General features: G+C 48.9%; 1 protein-coding gene across 9 annotated transcripts in view; it reads left to right on the forward strand.

Moving 5' to 3' along the window:
• Positions 1 to 18,802, forward strand: part of RPH3A (rabphilin 3A) — a 228,003-nt gene that overhangs the window by 170,553 nt on the left and 38,648 nt on the right. For all 9 annotated transcript variants that reach the window (XM_033098347.1, XM_033098346.1, XM_033098345.1 and 6 more), the window contains one exon: positions 8,492 to 8,638. In XM_033098347.1, coding sequence (XP_032954238.1) covers positions 8,492 to 8,638 — 147 coding nt within the window. The remainder of the gene's footprint in view (positions 1 to 8,491; positions 8,639 to 18,802) is intronic.

Consider the following 18,802-nt stretch of genomic DNA (forward strand, 5'->3'; position numbering starts at 1 on the left):
GACTGGGTCTTATATTAAGGTTTACTCCAAAAGATGCATTAGGGCTTATGTTCAGGAGATGTCATCCTGAAAAATCATGTTAAGGCTTATTTTCCAATTAGGTCTTATTTATCAGGGAAACACGGTGTGTGTGTGTGTGTGTGTGTGTGTGTGTGTGTGTGTGTGTGTGTATAAAACACTTGCATAATTTGTTCAGGTTTTTGGACCAAAATGACCTCATTATCAGGCGCAGAATCATCTAATCACTTTTTCAACACTGAGAAATACTTAACTAGGTGACCCCAGGAAATTTTTTTCCTGGCCCTCAGCCTCACTATCTCCATCTGTCAAATGGGAGCTTTGGACGAGTTGATTGTTAAAGACCATTTGAATGTTCCTCCATTTCTGCTGTTGGCTGGTAGGTCTCTGGCCAGACTAGACCTACCTTTTATGACTATATTATTCAGACATGCCTGGAAGAGATGCTCAAATGCGGTCAGATTATAAATATAAACATTACAAGAGAGAAGTTCATGACTCCAGAGGGTCCCAGGGCGCGTAGATGCTTCCTGAATACTGAAAGTTGAAGGTCGAATGTATGTCCATCCTCCTTCCCACCCTCTCCCTGCCCTCCTCCCTTGCTCCCTCCCTTCCCTCACTAACACATATTCACCAAGTGTCTCCTGTGTCACAAGCACTGTCTTAAGCACCAGGCATACAGGAGTGGACAAAGTATGAGTGTGTGTCTAGAGGGGCCTACAAACAAACAGCCCGGCACCAACAAATGCACTCCAGTGTGCAAGGACCATTTATTACGTGACCATTTTTTACGTGACCACGGCTAGCAGTCACAGTGGGCCAAGAAAGCACGGGAGGGACACCTTGGCCAGACTTTGGGGTCATGATGGGACAAGCCCACTGTGAGATGAGACCAAGTGAAGGCGGAGCAAGATGATGAAGAGACAGAGTTTCAGGTAGGGGACCAGCACGTGCAAAGTCCAGATACGAGAGAGAGCGTGGAATTTTAGAAGAACTGAAGGGAACTCAATCTGGCTTAAAAGATTAGCAAGAGCCTCAGATTCCCTTAGCATTCTGAAGGGGGAGGGGGAACCACAGCACCCTTCTGCACCCCCTTTAGTCTGGTCGGGGTAAGTTTCATCCAAAGGGGCCTTTCTACCAGCAGGGCACGTGTGAAACCATTCTGTGGTATGGCTGCCCCTCCTCCCCGTCCTCTCCTTCAGGATTCATTAAAATCTCATTCACTGAGCTGTAAAGCGACTTCCCGCTGACACCGGTCTATGTGGGCATCCTGCGGGAAGGGAGGGGATAAGAAGAAGAAAGGAAAGAAAAGGGATTAATTTTCTGTACAGCACCACTGTGTGATGCTTCAGAGCCTCGGTGCCCCGAAAGCACTTCCATCATCCCACACCTTTGGGGAGTGATAATTTATTAATAGAGACATCTGGTGGGTATTTATTACGTGACCATTTTGTACATGAAATGAAGAATTAAGGTGGGAGGCAGAAAGGAGGTGGGAGTCTCTGCCCTTGGCAGTATTTAGGGAGAGACATCTGTGAGGGGCTTTCGCCTGAACTCAGGGCTGATTCCTTTTGTAGCAGGAGCCACTGGTGCTGGTTTTGGTGGGAGGGTCCCTCCTGACCCTTCCTAGATGCACCTGAGCAGGTCCATTCAGGTAGCAGGTCGAGCATGCTAGATTCCCGACCTTCAGACTATACTCACTCCACACATGTTCCTCGGCAATTCCCTTCCCTCTTCTGAGTGGCGGTCATTTGGAAAATGAGCAGGTCAAATGCAGTGATCTTTAGACTTTTTGTTAGTAGCAAAGCCCTTTCTCTGAATAACATTTTATTCAGAAGCTCAATATATAAGACAGATAAGACTGTGGAGCTGGCGAAAGACTTAGCAACCGAAAGCATTAAACACATCAACGGTGGACTTTATGCAAAGGTAATTTAAAATAACACCAGACTGTAAAGTAAATGTAGGGAGTCTAACAAGCTTCACGTTTTCTTATCATCACAGTGGATACTGTATCAGCTAGCTTTTGCTGTGTAACAAATCATCTTAAAAGGCAGTGGCATGGAACAATTACTTATTATCAGGGATCTGGGCTCGGCTGTTGGCTCGGATGACCGTGGCTGGGCTCACTCGTGCAGTCCAGGGGTTGGCTGATCTCTGATGGCTGTGGCTGGAGTGACTCAGCTCTGATCTACATGTCTCTCATCCTCTGACAAGCTGTCCTGGGCTTGTTTTCACGGTCATGGCAGAAGTATAAGACAGTAAGCAGAAACACACCAGGCCTCTGCAGGCTTCCCTTTGGGACTGGCACAAGATCACTCTCCTGCATTTTACTGACTGAAACAAGTCACACGAGGTCTGACAATGAAGTTCACAAACTCATCCTAGAAAAAGTGCCACATACCTCATGGCTGAATATCACTACGGTCACCTTCGAAGTACTCCCCTTGGGAAGCTATGCACCGACGCCAGCACCTAGTCCGCCCTTCAAAGCAATTTTGGAACTCTTTTTCTGGAATGGCCTTCAGAGCTGCCATCGTATTAACCTTGATGTCCTGAATGTCATCAAAATGTCTTCCTTTCAATATTTTCTTTATCTTTAGGTAAAGAAAGAAGTCACTGGGGGCCAGATCAGGTGAGTAGGGAGGGTGCTCCAATACAGTTATTTGTTTACTGACTAAAAACTCCCTCACAGACAGTGCCGTGTGAGCTGGTGCATTGTCGTGATGCAAGAGCCATGAATTGTTGGTGAAAAGTTCAGGTCATTTTCATCTAATTTTTTCACGCAGGCTTTTCAGCACTTCCAAATAGTCAACTTGATTCACTGTTTGTCCAGTTGGTACAAATTCATAATGAATAATCCCTCTAACATCAAAAAAAAGTTAGCAACAGCGTTGCAACAAGTTCACGAACTTAACTGTCAGACCTCCTAAGTGCCTGCAGGATTCAAGGGGTAGGAAATAGATTCTGACTCTTTGGTGGGGGCAATTTCAAATTCACCTGGCAAAGGGCACAGATGCTTAGGAGGGTGAAGTATTGAGGTCATCAGTACAATAAACCATATTTCATGCCTTTATTAAATTTCCAATATTAAATTCTTCATATGTTTTTCTCTTGATTTCCTTGCCTAGTATCCTTGCTTTGCTAGTGTTGGGAACCCAGCAGTTCAATCTGGCCGACGAGAGCAGGGAAAGCCTGGTCCGTGCCCACTCTGCCCTTCTGTAGCCCACTCCCCTGCAGCCCTTTGAGATCCCCTTGGGAACTGCAGAGCACAGTTTGAAAACCGTGCCTTAGATGCTTTGGGGAAATAGGAGGCAGGTAGCCTTCAATATTTCCCCCAGGAAGCCTTGTCCTAAGTGTGTGAATAAGAGTAGAGACCTGCCAGCCCTCTTTGCTCTGACTTGTCACAGCCAGTAAGCTAGGAGTCTCTCCTCGCGCAGCTTCTGAGGGTCCCAGCAAGAAACAAATATGAAATCATTCTCACATAACAGATCTAGAAACAGACATTCAGAGCACTGCGGAGCCCCAATATGCACTGCTAATAAACGGCAGGTTTGGGATTCCAATCTCGGAACTCTGCCAGGTCAAGGAGGGCTCGAGCCGGCACAGAGTAGGCCCTCTGGATATTTTCTGGATTGGATACAATGCTCTGAGAAACTTGTCTAAGGAAGCAATACTTTGGTCTCCAGCCTTGGTCTTCAACAAGATCCCAACACTGGACTCTGGCCTTAAGGACGTGAAGTTGGAATCGTGTGTCCAGGGGCTCTTGCCAAAGAAGCCACCATCTTGTCACAGAAGCATTCATGAAGTCCCCATGCTCATAGTGCTATCCAACCAAGGGCATGCTCAGACAAGCCCAATTTCTCCCTTGAGAGCAAAGGCTTTGGTTTGAAAAACCACCTCATTTCCTTCTGCTGGTCTTTGGAATTAAAACACGAACATCCACAGGAGGCTTGTGAGTTCCCAGTGAGACCAACCGGAGACATTAGCAAACACTGGATGAGCTGTTTGTCAACTGCGTGTTTTGGAGCAGAGGATGAGGAAAGGTTTTGGAGAGACGCCGGCAGCCTCCAGCAGACCTTCTGCTCGTCTGCAGATGGAGGCAATTATCCTAGGTGGGCCCTGTGGGGGTCCCCACCCCCCTTACGTTCCTGGAGCCAGTCATGTCCAGCAGCATCCGTCTCCACACACTGACCCCCGTGAGCTGTGTGGTGGCGTGAGAAGCCTTGGCACCAGGTCCGGCCCATGGCTGACCGTGCCCGTGACCAGAATGTGAACTGCAGGAACGTGCCCTTGGAGGGGTGCCACTGGGTACGAGGCCCAGCATCTCGCCTGTACTCTGTTTTGGTCACTGAACTGCATTGTAAAGGCAGGAAATAGATGGAGGGGAATCAGAAGAGAATGATGGAAGAAAAGTGGGGATGAAGAAAGGAAGACCAGGGGCGGTGAAGACATCCATTTCCATGGTAATCTAGAGAGACCTGGATTAGGTTATGCCTAAGGCTCTTTAGAAAGCATGGGTGGTCTTCATTACGCAGGAGTCCAATGTATCCTTTAAAAATAATGGGAACACATATCAGGCTGAGGGATAATAACACATGGTAAGGAAGATCTTTCTAGCAGAACGGCACAGACTCCTTATGTGACAGTGGGGTCTCCATCTCAGGGGGCATCAAGCAAGGCTGGAAGGACCCCTGCTAGGGAGGCTGTGGCAGACAGACTTTCAGGTGATCCTGCAAGGGTCCCCACCTCTTGGGGTTCAGGCCTTTGTATAATCCCCTCACCTTGAGTGTGGGTGGGACCTGGGATGGGGTGTCACCCTTTTGATGACATTACGTCACGTAAGACTGTCTCAGTTGACAGGAGCTGGAGATTTGCCTTGCAAACTGGATGAAGGAAGCAGCCCACAGGATGTCACTGGAGGTCCTCTTGGTTAGGAATTAGAAGCTGACTCCAGGACCTGGGGGTGGCCTCTTGCCAACAGCTTACAAAAAGCCAGGGCCCTCAGCCACCCAGCTGCATGAAAATGAATTCTGCCAACAACCCAGATTTGCCTGGAAGTCAATCGTCCCCAGTCATGCCTCCAGATGAGAATGCAGCCCAGCCTACATCTGATTGCCGGCAGCCTTGTGAGACTCCGAGCAGAGGACCCAGCCTAGCTGTGCCCAGACTCCTGACATGGAAACTGTGAGCTAATACATGTGTGTCGTTTTAAGCCCCTAAGTTTGTAATAATTTGTTATGCAGCACAGAGAACATACACAGACACTGAAGTTGGGGCTTTGTACCAGCCTGTCTTTGTTTTCCAGGGGGGCTGGTTTTTTCAGTTATCTAATGCTGCAGAACACACCTGAAACTTAGAGGCTTATAACGACAGAAACCACTTATTACGCCTCACAGTCTGTTGGTAGGGACTGAGAGTGGCTTGGCTGGGTGGTCCCGGCAGCGGGTTCCTCATGCAGTCGTAATCCTATGTCAACTGCGGTTGCAGTCATCTGACGGCTTGGTGGGGGCAGGGGGACCCACTCACAAAGCTGGTGAGTTGGTGCTGGCTCTTGGCTGGGGGCCTCAGTTCCTCTCTACATGGGCCTCTCCACCTGTGTGATGTTTGGGTGACGTGCCATAACATGGCAGCTGGCTTGCCCTCCCGTGAGGGACCTAAGAGACCAAGGCAAAATGTCTTTTGTGACCTGGCCTTGGAAATCACACTCTGTCACTTGCACGGTATTTAGTTGGTCACACAGGACCAGCCAGGATTCAGTGTAGGAGGGGACCACACAGGAAGGGTATGAATACCAGGAGGCAGGCAGGAGTCCTGGGAGACCATCTTGTAGGCTGGCGACCATATCGATCTTCCTGCACTTCCTCGGGCACCCTGCCCGCTCTCTCGACCCCAGGCCTTTGTAAACACCATTCCTCAGCCAGACCCACTCTCTCCCTCTGCCTTCCCCCTCCTCAATTCCAGCTTATCTTTGAGGTCGCAGCAGGGGCCAGCCATCGCTTTGTGGGGCCTGGAGCTTCTATAGGGTAGGGGGTACTCTTCAAGATAAAGAAGACAAAAATATCTTGCTTTCACAAATTTTTAAGATCATATGACCATTACTTCGGCCCTTCCCAGGGTCTTGGGAGGTGCCTATGCAAACAGAGGGTCCCAATCTAAGATTCGCCAGCATCACAGTAAATGCTCATCAGGGTCTCAGCGTACATGTCATTTCCTCAGGGAGCTCTCCCTGATCCCCTAACCTAAGTACCTTCAATGGCTTCGGTCTTCCCATGGGTCACACTTATCATTAGACATTTAACATCCCTTCTATCCAAAAACGTTCTGTGCTTACTTATTCTCAGACCCTATCTTAAATGCCACAGATATACTAGTGACCCAGACCCAGACCAGGCCCCCTCCCTCCTGGAACCTACGTTCTGGTGGAGGGGCAGCGGGGAGAGGCAATAAACAGGTAAACAACAGCACTCTTTAAGAGATAATTTCACTTAGAAAGTGAAGAAAGTGAACCTGGGCAATGGGAGATCAAGGAGGAGTTGACGTTTGAGCCCAAACCTGAATGATGAGAAGGAGCCATCTATGGAGAGATCTGGGGAGATAGGTGTTCCTGGAAAGGGGGACAGCAAGTGCAAAGGCCCTGAGGCAGAACCACGGTTTTGGTGTTCAAGGTTGAGCAGTGAGGCCAGCAGTGTAGTGATAAGGGGTGGTGAGGATGGAGGCAGGTTAAAGACAGATCAGGTAGGACTTTGCAGATGGGCAAGAAGACTGAGTTCCTTTTTTATTAAGGTCAAATTCGCATAACAAAATTAATCATTTTAAAGTGTATAATTCAGTGACATTTAGCACATTCTCAATGTTGTGCAACCATCACCTTTATGTAGCTCTGGATTTTATTCTAAATCAATGAGAAGGTATTGGGGGGTATTGAACAGGGGGTTTGAGCGTGTTTAGCATTTGTTCACCCCTAGAACCCCCAGCTTCAAGGCAAGGTGGGTTTCCACTAGAATTTCACCCTCCTTTCCTTTCTCCCAATGAGATTTGCCCCAAGGCACCTGCTTTCAAACCCTTCGCACTCTGCTCTCAGAACCAACCAGCTAAGAAGGGAAGATGGCGGAAGGGGTGGAGGGAGGAAGATGGGCTTTTGACCAACGTCGAGTGTCAAAAGGCAATTTCATGCCTGCTGATGTGATTAGAGTGATGGAAGTGACAGGCTGGCAGCTCTAACGGGGGCTGGCTCAGTAGGATTTGTAGTTACTGGTTTTTTCCCTACTGGGGACAAGAATTTCTAGTGGTGTTTACCCCTGCCTTCCACTCGGGTGATGCCCCTCTGTGCCCTGGGCGTGGACCGTGTCGTTAGTGGAGAAGATCGTGATTAGCGTAGACCGCAGCTCTCTGCCAGCAGCCATTCAGTTCTCTCAGTGTTGTGGAGGTGAAGTGTGCAGGCTGCCCAGGTCTGAAGCCCACCTCTGCCACTTCCCAACCACGTGACCTTGGGCAAGTGTTCTGATTTCTCCACATCTGAGTCTCCTCAGCAGGAAACAGACAATGACAATCCCTGCCTGGTAGAGATGCTGTGAAGATTAAATGAGGTGATGCAGGCACACAGTAGGGCTGATGTGAGGATTAAATCAGGTAATGCAGGTACCTAGTAGGAATGATTTGAGGACTAAATGAAGTAATATGGGCACACAGTAGGGCTGATGTGAGAATTAAATCAGGTAATGCAGGTACCTAGTAGGAATGCTTTGAGGACTAAATGAAGTAATGTGGGCACACAGTAGGGATGATGTGAGGAATAATGAGGTAATGCAGGCACACAGTAGGGATGATGTGAGAACTAAATGCAGTAATGTGGGCATGTAATAGGGACATTGTGAGGACAAAATGAGGTGATGTGGTCACCCAGTAGGTGCTATGTCAGTATTTGCTTTTTAAAAAAGAAGAGTACAGAATACAACTCAAAATGCTATGGGAGTTTTTGAGGCTGGAAATCTGGATGTTTATATGAAATCAAGAGATTTTTATAAACCTGTTGGCAACTAGTTTAAATTGATTTAAAAAAATTAAGTCTGTGGCCCAAACCAAGCATCTTTGTGCCAAGCAGGGGCTGGGGTCTACCTGGGACCCAGGGCTTCTGACCACCCTTCCAGAATTGTTTCCACTCCAGTTGTAGAAGTGTACTGTTCTGGGATCTTTTCCTGAGAACTCATTACTCTCCTAGTTTCCATGAGCTTCCTGCAAATGCAGCTTACCATGTGCTAAGAACATCATAAAAATAAACCCATTGTACAGATGAGCAAACTGAGGCTCTGAGAGACAGGATTCTTTGGCCTAGAGTCTCCCAGCCAGGGAGTTTCCCAGGAAGGATTTGAACTGGAGTTTACCAGACTCCAGGGCCTAGGGCCTAACCACTATCCTACACTGCTCACTGGGTTTTCTCTCCAGCCTCACCCCTTTCCAAATTCCCTTTCAGGCTCCAGGCAGGCTGGTCTGTCCATGCCGGTGGTCAACCCGACAGACAGAGGAAGCAGGAAGAGCTGACAGATGAGGAGAAGGAAATTATCAACCGGGTGATCGCTCGGGCTGAGAAAATGGAAGAAATGGAGCAGGAGCGAATCGGGTGAGTCCTGACACTTCTCATCTCTTCTGAGAGCCCCTGAGGCATAAGGGCCAGGAGGCTATGCTGGGGTGGGGGCGGGGGCTGCCTTTGGGGCTTGTCATCTGTGACATGCCAGGCCATTCACCCAGGCAGAACTAGAATCCTTGTTGCATGAGGTGGGAGAGAGCTGGAAGAGGAGAAAAGAGGATAGAGGAGGGAGTGGGCCGGGGCTGGCTGGGGATCTGGGCTGGAGGTGTGTTAAAGAGTAGGAAGGGGGATCTCCTGATAGGGAGATGGGGGTTGTCACTGGCGGCTGGAGGTGTGTGTGTGGACACAGGGTGTCTGAGTGAACACAGTTGCCGTCGCACAGTTCTAGTGACACTGGCCATGCAGATGCCAGAACCTATAGCTGAGGGTGGGGTAAGAAGGAGAGAGAGTGTGTCAAAGAGAGAGCACATACGGCGTGACTTATATAAGAGACCCGGAGAAACCAGTCCTGGAAGGGCGCCAGCATGACAGTGAGGCAGCACAGGTTAACCTGGTGAGTCTGGATTCCAAGACCTGGGGTCCGTCCCAGCTCCCCCCTGTGCGTCCTAGGCACATCGCTTCACCTCTCGGAGCCTCCGTTTACGCGCTAGTCGCATGGGGACAAGAGTAGTAATTATCCACAGGACTGTTGTCAGGAGTAGGTGAAAGGAGGCAGGTATGGTTCCTGGCCCCGGCCCTGGACTACATCGTGTTTAATAAATGGTAGGAAGAGGGAAAGAGATGGAGTTTGGAGGGCAGACATTTAACTAAATGTGTATGGGAGGGAAGCAAGGAATGTAAGGACGTGTGGCGGTTGTGTCAGAGAGTGACAAAGTCATGAGCAGGAACAGTGCTAGAGAGAGGGGGAGCCGTAGTGGGTGGGCGGGAGAAGAGAGGAGTGGAGGAAATGTGCGTGATCACCAGAGTGGGGGAGCGAGAAGGGAGCGTGAGCGTGCATGGGGGGGCTCGGCATGGGGGGAAACTCTGGCCGTCAGGATGCAGGGGGACCACTGAGTGGGCCCCCATGACGGACCCTCAAATGGGAAATGGGAGGAAGGCTGGGATTCCACCTCGTCCTTCAGCCCTCTCCCCAGGCCCTTGTGCCAGGGGCAGCAGCTTCCAACTGCTGTAGGCACTGAGGTGCCCGTTTGTCTTCCTACCCACACGCTCAGCTACGGGTTAACGAGGCTGTTGGATGGAAAATGATGTGATGAACACATGGGAAGTGGGTGCCTTTGATTTGAGCCTCTGAAGATAATTTTACTCAGGGCGGGCTGGGGAGATCCGGGGTGGTGGTGCTGACAAATGACAAAGACCCGCCACAGCCCGTGTCAGCTTCCTCAAGAGGTTGCTGAAGGGAGAGATGGGTCTTCAGGGGCCTGCTTATAGGGTTGAGTTTTTATTTTGCCTTTTGAAAGGTATATCAGGAGTGGGGAGTTGTCCAAACTGGAGGTCTGTGAGTGTGTGTGTGATCGTGTGTGTATATATGCGTGTGTGTGTGCACGCGCCCACCTGTGTGGGCCTGTGTGTGTTCACCTCACCCAACAGTGGGTCTCAGCCTTTTGGGAAGGAGGAGGGAAATGCATGTTAAGGGTAAACCCTCAGAAGCAGGAACTCTCAGCCTCTTTCCTGCAGAGAACTTAACCACCAGCTAACATATTTTATATTTTACGTGCTTACTTTGACAATTGTTTACCTCTCCCTGTTAGATTATAAGATTCCCAAGGGTAGAGAGTTTTGCCTGTTTTGTTCACTGAATCTCTAGAGCTTGGTACATAGTAGGTGTGCAGTAAAATATTTGTTGAATGAATGAGTGAATATGGCAGATGCTGCTGCCCCGCAATTTCCTTCTACATCTGTGGCCAAGAGGCTAAAGGGTTTAGAATCTTGAAGCCCAGCGTCCAAATTACCAGGGAAGGCACTCTGATTGGCTGGCTTATGTCAGGTGGTATCTCTCGTCCAATCAGCTGTGGCCATGAGTGCTGCCCATGTTGTACAAATGTAGCCACTGGTCTGACTCGGGGGGTAAAGTTAAGGGTGTCGGGGGGTCTCTGTGGACTGAGAAGATTCTAGCTTGAACCCTCTAGAACAGGGTAGATGGGTTCCCTGCCTTATCCTCTATGTCTTGCAATATGGCCTCGACCAACCTGGTGACGTGGTGCACTAGCATGGTACTTAATCACTAGGACTCCAGAATCAGAAAGACCTGGGTTCAAATTCCAGCTCTACCACTTACCCCCATGTGACCTTGGGTAAGCCATTTACCTCCCCGTGCCTCAGTTTCCTCATATGCAAAATGGGAATAACATTAACACATACTTCTCAGTGAGTGTTTCACATGCAAAGGATTATCGTGGTGCCTGGCACAGAGCACCCGCTCAGTAAATGGCGGCAATCATTAAACAATGGATTTGCTGGTGACACTTGGTTTGTCATTGGCCAAGCCCTTTGTTCTAGAACTATGCCCTGAGACTCCTGTTTGGCAAACCCTGGAATTCCAGCAGCCCCTGACTTCCCCTGACAGGCCAGGCCCTTGGTGACCGAGTCTCCCTTTGCTGAGACGCTGTGTTTTCTGGCTGAGTGGGGAGGACAGTCCCCAGGATTCTGGCTGTGGCCATCTCCCCACACCCTTGCAGCGGTGAGACCTCGCTGACAGCATCGCCAGAGGCAAGCCCAATGCTATTTGTGTCTTATGAGCTCGAACCTGTCCCCATTCTTGTTCTTCCCACGCTTCCCTGGGAGAGGATCAGAGAGGAGTCAGATAAAAGCAAAGCGATGTGTCAGATGTGGAGTGAAGCTGAAAGCGGGGTGCCTTTAGGGCTCCCAATTCACAACCTGAGGTTCTCTGTGAATCAGCCTTGGGAATCTCAGTTTCTCCACCATCCAGTGAGGCAGGTCAGTCCGATTCTGAGGATCCTTCCTGCTCAGACTATGGTATTGGGGGGTGTCTGGTGGAGGACCACGCACCAGGTGGTTGGCTGCCCCTCTCAAAGTAAATGAGCCCCTTCTAACTGTGTTAAAATTTCGCAGAAGTAGCTGCATCCCTTTCTGGGCCCAGACACCCACTTCTGTGATGCTGAATCTCCTTTTCTCTAATCTGAGTGAAAGCCATCTGGAGAGGTGTGAAATCATTGTTAATAAACATAATAAGTCATCATCATGATGGGTACCATTTATTGAGCACTTACTATGTGCCAAACACTGAACCTCAAAACGTCATATGAATTAACTCATTAACTGCTCCCCTCAACCCTGTCAAGTAGGTGCTATTATTATCCCTGTTTTGCAAGTGAGGAAACTGAGGCTTAGAGAGGTTAGGTCACTCACCCAAGGTCACAAAGAGTCAAGGTATACAACCTACCTGGCTGACTTTCCGAATTCTGCTCTTAACTAGTAGGTGTTTTTCATGAATGCTGGACCCAAAATTTCTAGACTGCAGAACATGGACTTTTTCAAGGCTCAGGTATGGAGTGGACATGATGGGAGCTAGAAGCTGGAGCCCTTTCTATGCTGGCACTATTCCTTCCAGATCTGTTGGTACCTCCTAAGCTGCCAGAACTGGTCTCCATGCTCGTGTGGCTCTGAGCATCTCAGGGAAGACTCTCCCCCAGGCCTCCCAGGAGGTGCCGCCTTTCTGGAGCAGTTTTGCTAGAGTCAACTGCCCAGAGAGCCCCAGACAATGCAGCAGACCAGAGCTGGTTCTCTTCCTGCAGCTTCTTTGATTCTGCCCAACCTTTGCTCACCGCTCAGCCCACAACCAGCTCTGCTTTCTTCAGCATCCCTGAAGGAAGAGATGATGGCCAGAAGGGAAACTCATTAAACTGCCTCATTTGCCCCCACATTCCTATTCAAGTGCTAAGTGGGATCTCAGAGTTTATTTTGCATGCCCTGATTGCTACAGGCTTTCTGTAATCATTAGGACACTTGGCTTGCAAAAAAGGAAATGAATGCCAGCGAGGTTGTTTCACTTATCTATTGCTGCATAACAAAGCACCCAAAATTTAGTGACTTCAAGCAACAGCAGTATATTATTTTTCCTGATTCTGTGGGTTAAGAATTCAGGCAGGGCTCTACTGGGCGGGTTTTCTGCTCCATGTGGCATGAGCTAGGGTTGCTCACTCAGCTGCATTCAGCTGGTGGCTTGGCTGGATTGCAAGGTCCAAGAAAGCTTCGCTCCCATGTCTGTGCCTCAGTGCACTCTATGTGGCCCATCTTTCCACAGGATCTTTCCCTATTCAGTAGCTTGGCCTGCGCCCCTTTATATGGCAGTTAGATCCCAAGAGAACAAAAATGGAAGTTTCCAGAATTCTGAACAGCTAGGTCAGAAACTGGTAGGGCACCACTCTTCCACATTCTATTGGAAAGGGGAAATAGATCCCATCTCCTTATGGAAGAATGACTTATGCATCCAGGGAAGGAAGCCATCCTGGGATACTCTACCATAGTATGCAAAAAGGGAAATTTAATACAAGGATTCAGAGACAGCTCAAGGAATCTGAGAGCAGGAACACAGCTTTGCTTCATGAAAGGTCTGCTGCTCATCCCACATGGCAGAAAAATGTACCCATGGTACACCTCCCCAGTTTTATAACTGTTTTTAGTCCTAATTCCAAATTCCCAGAGAAGCATCTTTGATTGGCTCAGCTCACCCCTAAGTGCCCGCCCCTCATCCAATCAGCTTTGGCCAGAGGTGCCAGGCTGCACAAACGTGGCTGCTGAGTGCTTCTCCTGAGTGTAAAAAAGGGACTTTGTGAGTTGGACAGACACTGATTAGGTGTCCACAGGACTCTTAGGTGTATTAAGACTGGAATTAAACATTTTACTGGGGAATTTTGGGTTTGTGGGTTTGTTTTGTTTTGTTCTGTTGTGTTTTTTTTTTTTGTTTTAACTTTTTTCCCAGTGGTAGGTCCCTCTGCATCCTTATTATATTTCTTTCTGTCTAGAGCCTCTCAAAGGCATTTGCTCATATATCCTGCCTGTGAAAGAACAGGCAGCCGGGTGGATTGCATTCGAGGTCAACTTCCCTCAACAGATGGGCCCAAAAAAGTAATTAGGATTTGTCATTAACCTTGGTGTCCAGATGCTGTGATGGAGGAGGAAGTCAGAGAGACACAGCCTGTTGTTGACAGAATCTGTTGGATTCCTATCACCTCCCCGTCTCAGTTCCATCATCTCCTATATTTTTGGCACAGAATTTTTCCAATATGTGGACGGAGGGAGAAGTGAGTAATAGTGCTTGCAACTTTCTACATCGAATTCGGTAGGCGTCTTTCCTATGGTTTGACAAGCTAACAATAAGCCAGGTCATACTCTCCTCTTTCTAAAAGATGACCCCCCCTCCACCATTTTATTGACCTTGAGTCCTAGACATTCTGTGGATAGGATTTAGGGGTCTGGGCGTCTGATATTATAGACACATTTATGCATGTGTCTGTGTGCATTTTTAAAGAAGAAATATTCATAGATGTCACCAGATTTGGGGGAACTCTGAATCTTCAGTGTTAAAACTACTGAGTAGTATCTCGGTTTTAGTATCTCGGTTTTCCCAGAGATTGGCTCAACACTTTCTAATGTCCTATAGCCTTAGTACTTTATGGAATTTGTACAAGATGAAAATGGAAATCTTAATTTCTTCATTAGTTCAGTGCTTGGCATAAAAGAGAGAACATATTAAATGAACCCTAAACCCAACTGACCAAGCCTCTCGAGGAATCACTTCAATCTCCCAGTGGGAGGTTGGACTGTGTGGCCTCCAAGTTCCTTCAACGGTTTACATTTGGGGACAGATAATTCTTTGCATTGGGACTGCCCTGCGCATTGTAGGATCTTTGGAGTCTCTGGCCTCCACACACTAGCTGCCTGTAGTAACCCCCCACCCAGATATGACAACCAAAGATGTCTCTGGACACCACCACATGCCCTCTGGGGGGGGGGTAAATTACCCCCTGTTGAGGACCACTGCTCTAGCCCTTTTGTTGGGTGGTTCACAAAAGGAAGAAGCGATCTTGAGAATTTTCCTGCAACCATACTCAACTTCTAGGGAAATACTAATAGCCCAGTCTTATAAAGCACTGTGTGCCAGCACGTGCCCAAAGCTCTACATAGATTCCTCTGCATAATCCTCAACAACCCTACGCAGTAGGCCATGTTGTTATCATTCCCATTTTACAGATGAGGAAATGGAGGCACAGAGAGGTTAAGCAACTGCCCCAGGGTCACACAGTTAATAAGCAATTACAAACCCAGGCTGGCTGGCTCCAGAGTGTAGAGTCTTCTTCTGCTGTTCTATAGAGAGGCAAATATTTATGACCAAGCACTGTGTTAGGAACTTTTCAAATATGTTATATTTCCTTCAGTTCCCATAATGTCCTCACCGAGAGACAGACTATTGTCTCTGCTTTACAGCTGAGAAAACAAGCTCAGTGAGGTTAAGATACTTGCCCAGGGGCACACAGCCTTTGCAAGGCCAAACCAGACTTTGAACTTGAATCTGTCTTTCCACTGTACCCATGGCTTTTGGGGGTACAGATAGGGAAGGCAATTGACAAATGACTTCAAGGCTTTGGGGAAATCAATAATCTACAGGATGTCTCGGACACTCGCTCAGGTTAATGGGTTCAGTGTCCCACACTTCTTGCTTCAATGAGACAGTTCGTTCCTGTCAACTGCTATGACCCTTGTTCCCCGTGGGCCTTGACACTACATTCTCTCAACTCTACTTTCTACACCAGAAAAGGGTAGTTGGAAGGGTTAGAAAGAGCCCCGACCATAAGTACTGAAATATAACAAAGACTCATTCTTCTGACGTGGGTCACAGCATGGGGGCAGCTAGACCTGGCTTCCAACCCCATCTCTCGGTTTGTACGCCCTTGGGTAAGTGACTTCCCCTCTGTGTGCCTTGGTTTCCCCATCTGTAAAATGGGCATGGATAATAGAACGGATCTCACAGGTGACTTAAGGATAGATTACTAAAGGAAAATAATACACGTAGAGTGCTTGTACAGCACCTGGTAACTCTGACTGTTCCTGAGTTTGTCACCACCCTGCACCTTGCCTGGCAAGTGACTACATTCCCTGGGCTGAGCCCTCAAGCTATCTTTCTCTCTTAGCTCCCTTGTTTCCAACCCTGAGCCTGGGTGACCCGCTCCCAAAGTGCTCAAAAGCAGTTGCCTGAGTGTTTCTAAGGTGCAGGCAGGAATCCTACTCTATCCATCAAGGGGAGAGATTAGGATCCACAGATCCCCAGGTGGCGACAGTCATAAACAACCGTGAGAATTAATGAGTCTGAAACGCACACAGCCCACATGCCAGCCTCGTGGCTTCCTGACAGAGCGACTCAGTCATTTCAGGACAGGTTCCTGAGGGACCCTGCAGTGAGGTCTCAAGCCAGCCCCCCTACAACAGCCATAACTGCCTCCTGTTCCTAAATTCTGTCCCGGTTCACAGCAGGTGGCCAAATCTAGACTTCAGAAAATGCCAACTTTAATAAAGTTAACGGTAATATCCCCGACTTGGCAAATAGGGTGAGCGGAAAAGCAGCGTGATGCTGGAATTGATGGTGTGTGTGTGTGTGTGTGTGTGTGTGTGTGTGTGTGTGTGTGTGACAGAGACACAGAGTCAGAAGCAGACAACACGCATCCACTCTCCCACTTTGCCGCATTTTTATGAATCGTTGTATAATCCTGATCAGCCCTGCTCTAAAGGCAGCTGCTCTGGGCCCATCCCATCCCTGGCGGAACTGCAGCGTTTTGCTCTTTCCCTCTCCAATTCAGGAATCGCTGCCTAGACCCATCGCCTTGGCAGGCAGGGTGTCTTCTTGAGCTCTGTGGCACGCTGCATTCAGCCTCCTTCCTGGTGTAATTGTACACCCATGAGCCTTCTCTTCCACATTCAACGAGACAGTGCACCAATACTGATTTGAAAGCCCAAAAGCAGTTGCCTGAGTGTTTCCGAGGCTAGTTTGGACTTTTTGAGGGAGTCCGAGCTAACAAACAAGCCTTGTCGCTCCTGCAGTTGGCTTATGTCCTTGTTTGCAGCAGGCAGCTCCCTGCAGGGGCAGGGTGTGTCCAGCTGTGCAAGGGAAAGCATATTCTGTGTGTTGGTACTGACTGCATGTGTGTGTGTGCGAGTGCACGCGCGTGCTTGCAGGTGCACGTGGACATGTGCTACTACACTGCACTACAGGTGTACCTGTGGGCATATGTGTTCAGGTGTGGGTACATGTACCACCCGTGTGTGTGTGTGGCACAATGAATCCTGTCAATTTCTAGTCACCGCAGCCCCTTTCAAAGCTTTAGAAAGACAAATTTCATAGCTAGATTACAGCACCCTGGTTACACAGAAAAAAAATGTGAACACAGGGAGTTATAAAAGCCACCGATTTCCGGAAGAGATAATTAGCAGCAACCATTACTGAGTTACCACGTTCCAGGCATTTTACAAACAGTCTCATTTGATCTTTGCCACAATCCTGGGAGGTAAGGACTTTGTGCTCCCTAATTGACAGACGAAAAATGGAGGCTCAGAAAGGTTCAGTCACTTTCTCGAGGTCACAGAGCTAGGAAGTAGCAAAAGTCAAATGTGGTCCAAGCGCGCTCACTCCAGAATCGGCATCCCGACACCTGCATCGTAACCACCTTCTATTTCTAAGTTCTGACAGTGTGTGTGTAGATGTGCGTGTGTGTGTGCAGATGCGTAGGGAGTCTGTACGTTCCTGGGGTTGAGCACCTGGTGGTGACTGGAACCTTCCAGAGTCCGAAGCCTGGCTGATCTGACGTCCACAGCCAGGCAGGGAGGAATTACCCAAACTCCAAGTCAGAGAGAACGGCTGAAGTCTGACTCAGACCTGTATCAAGTGGAAACAGAACCTGGATGGCGGATGGGGCCAGAAGGAGGACATGGGAGGCAGAATAACGTTCCCCCCTTACAAGGTGTCCACATCCTAATCCCTGGAACATGCGACTGTGTGACCTTACATGGCATAAGGGACTTTGCAGATATGATTAAATTCAGAATCTTGAGATGGGGGAGGGGTTATCTTAGATTATCCAGTGAATCCAATAAAGAGGGAGGCGGGAGAGTCAGAGTCACAGCAAGACTGGAACAGGCTGCACTGCTGGCTTTGAAAATGGAGGAAGAGGTCGTGAGCTGAGGGATATGGGCAGCTTCTAGAAACTGGAAAAGGCAAGGAGATGCCCCTGCCCTGGAGCGTCCAGAAGGAATGCAGCCCTGCCCACACCTTGACTTTAGCCCAGGCATCTGACCTCCGGAATTGTTAAGGTAATAACTATATGTTGTATGAAGCCACTTAGTTGTGGTAACTTGTTGCAGCAGCCGTGGGAAGCTAATACTCAGTGACTGCTTGAAGCCTGGGACAGTACAATGGCCTTTCATAGCCCTCCTGCTTGTGCACTCTTCTACCACTACGAAGTTAGACCCATTTGGGACAGTCTGGTCGTTTCAAGAGACCTGGTTCAGCCCCATGTGTAGAGAGAGTCCGGGGACCTGCCTGCCTCGTTCTATAATATAAGGAACCTCTTGCAGCCTCTCAGACTCGCACTACCCTGAGCCTCCCATAGGAGGGGCTCCACTCCTATGTCCGTGTGTGGTCTCAAAACCAGAGAAGCTGCGTCTCCTCTACTTAAAGCCCTTGAATGCTGTCCCGTCACTCTTAGACTCACGGAGACTGCGTGGAGTGGCCCCTGCCCGTCTCCGGGGCCTCATCTCCTGCCATCCAGCCCACCAGCCATGCTAAGCACCGCTCAGTTCCTTTGCACACGCTGTTCCCTCTTCTTCCTAGTGCTGTTCCTTGCCCTCTGTACTGGGTCAGCGCGTCTTCATCCTCAGGTCTCAAGTCAGTGCTCACTTCCCCTGAGGCCCCACCCTGGCTGTTCGTGTCCCTCGCTTATGAGTCCTCACAGCTGCCCGTACTTGTCCTTCAGAGACCTTACTAAGAGTGTAATGATGATGGACTATGTGGCTATTTAAATAACGCCCGAGTCCCTCGCCGGAATGCCAGCTCCACAAGGGCAGGAGCTTCATCTGTTTTGTCCCCTTTCGGGTCTTTCCTGTCTACTTGGCACATGGTAGGTGCTCCGTAAATATCTGTCAAATGAACGAGTTGTTCATCTGCATCCATTCGAGTGGCAAGGTCAGACC

Source organism: Rhinolophus ferrumequinum, chromosome 25, assembly GCF_004115265.2.
Source record: "Rhinolophus ferrumequinum isolate MPI-CBG mRhiFer1 chromosome 25, mRhiFer1_v1.p, whole genome shotgun sequence".
In the NCBI taxonomy this organism is placed as follows: Eukaryota; Metazoa; Chordata; class Mammalia; order Chiroptera; family Rhinolophidae; genus Rhinolophus; species Rhinolophus ferrumequinum.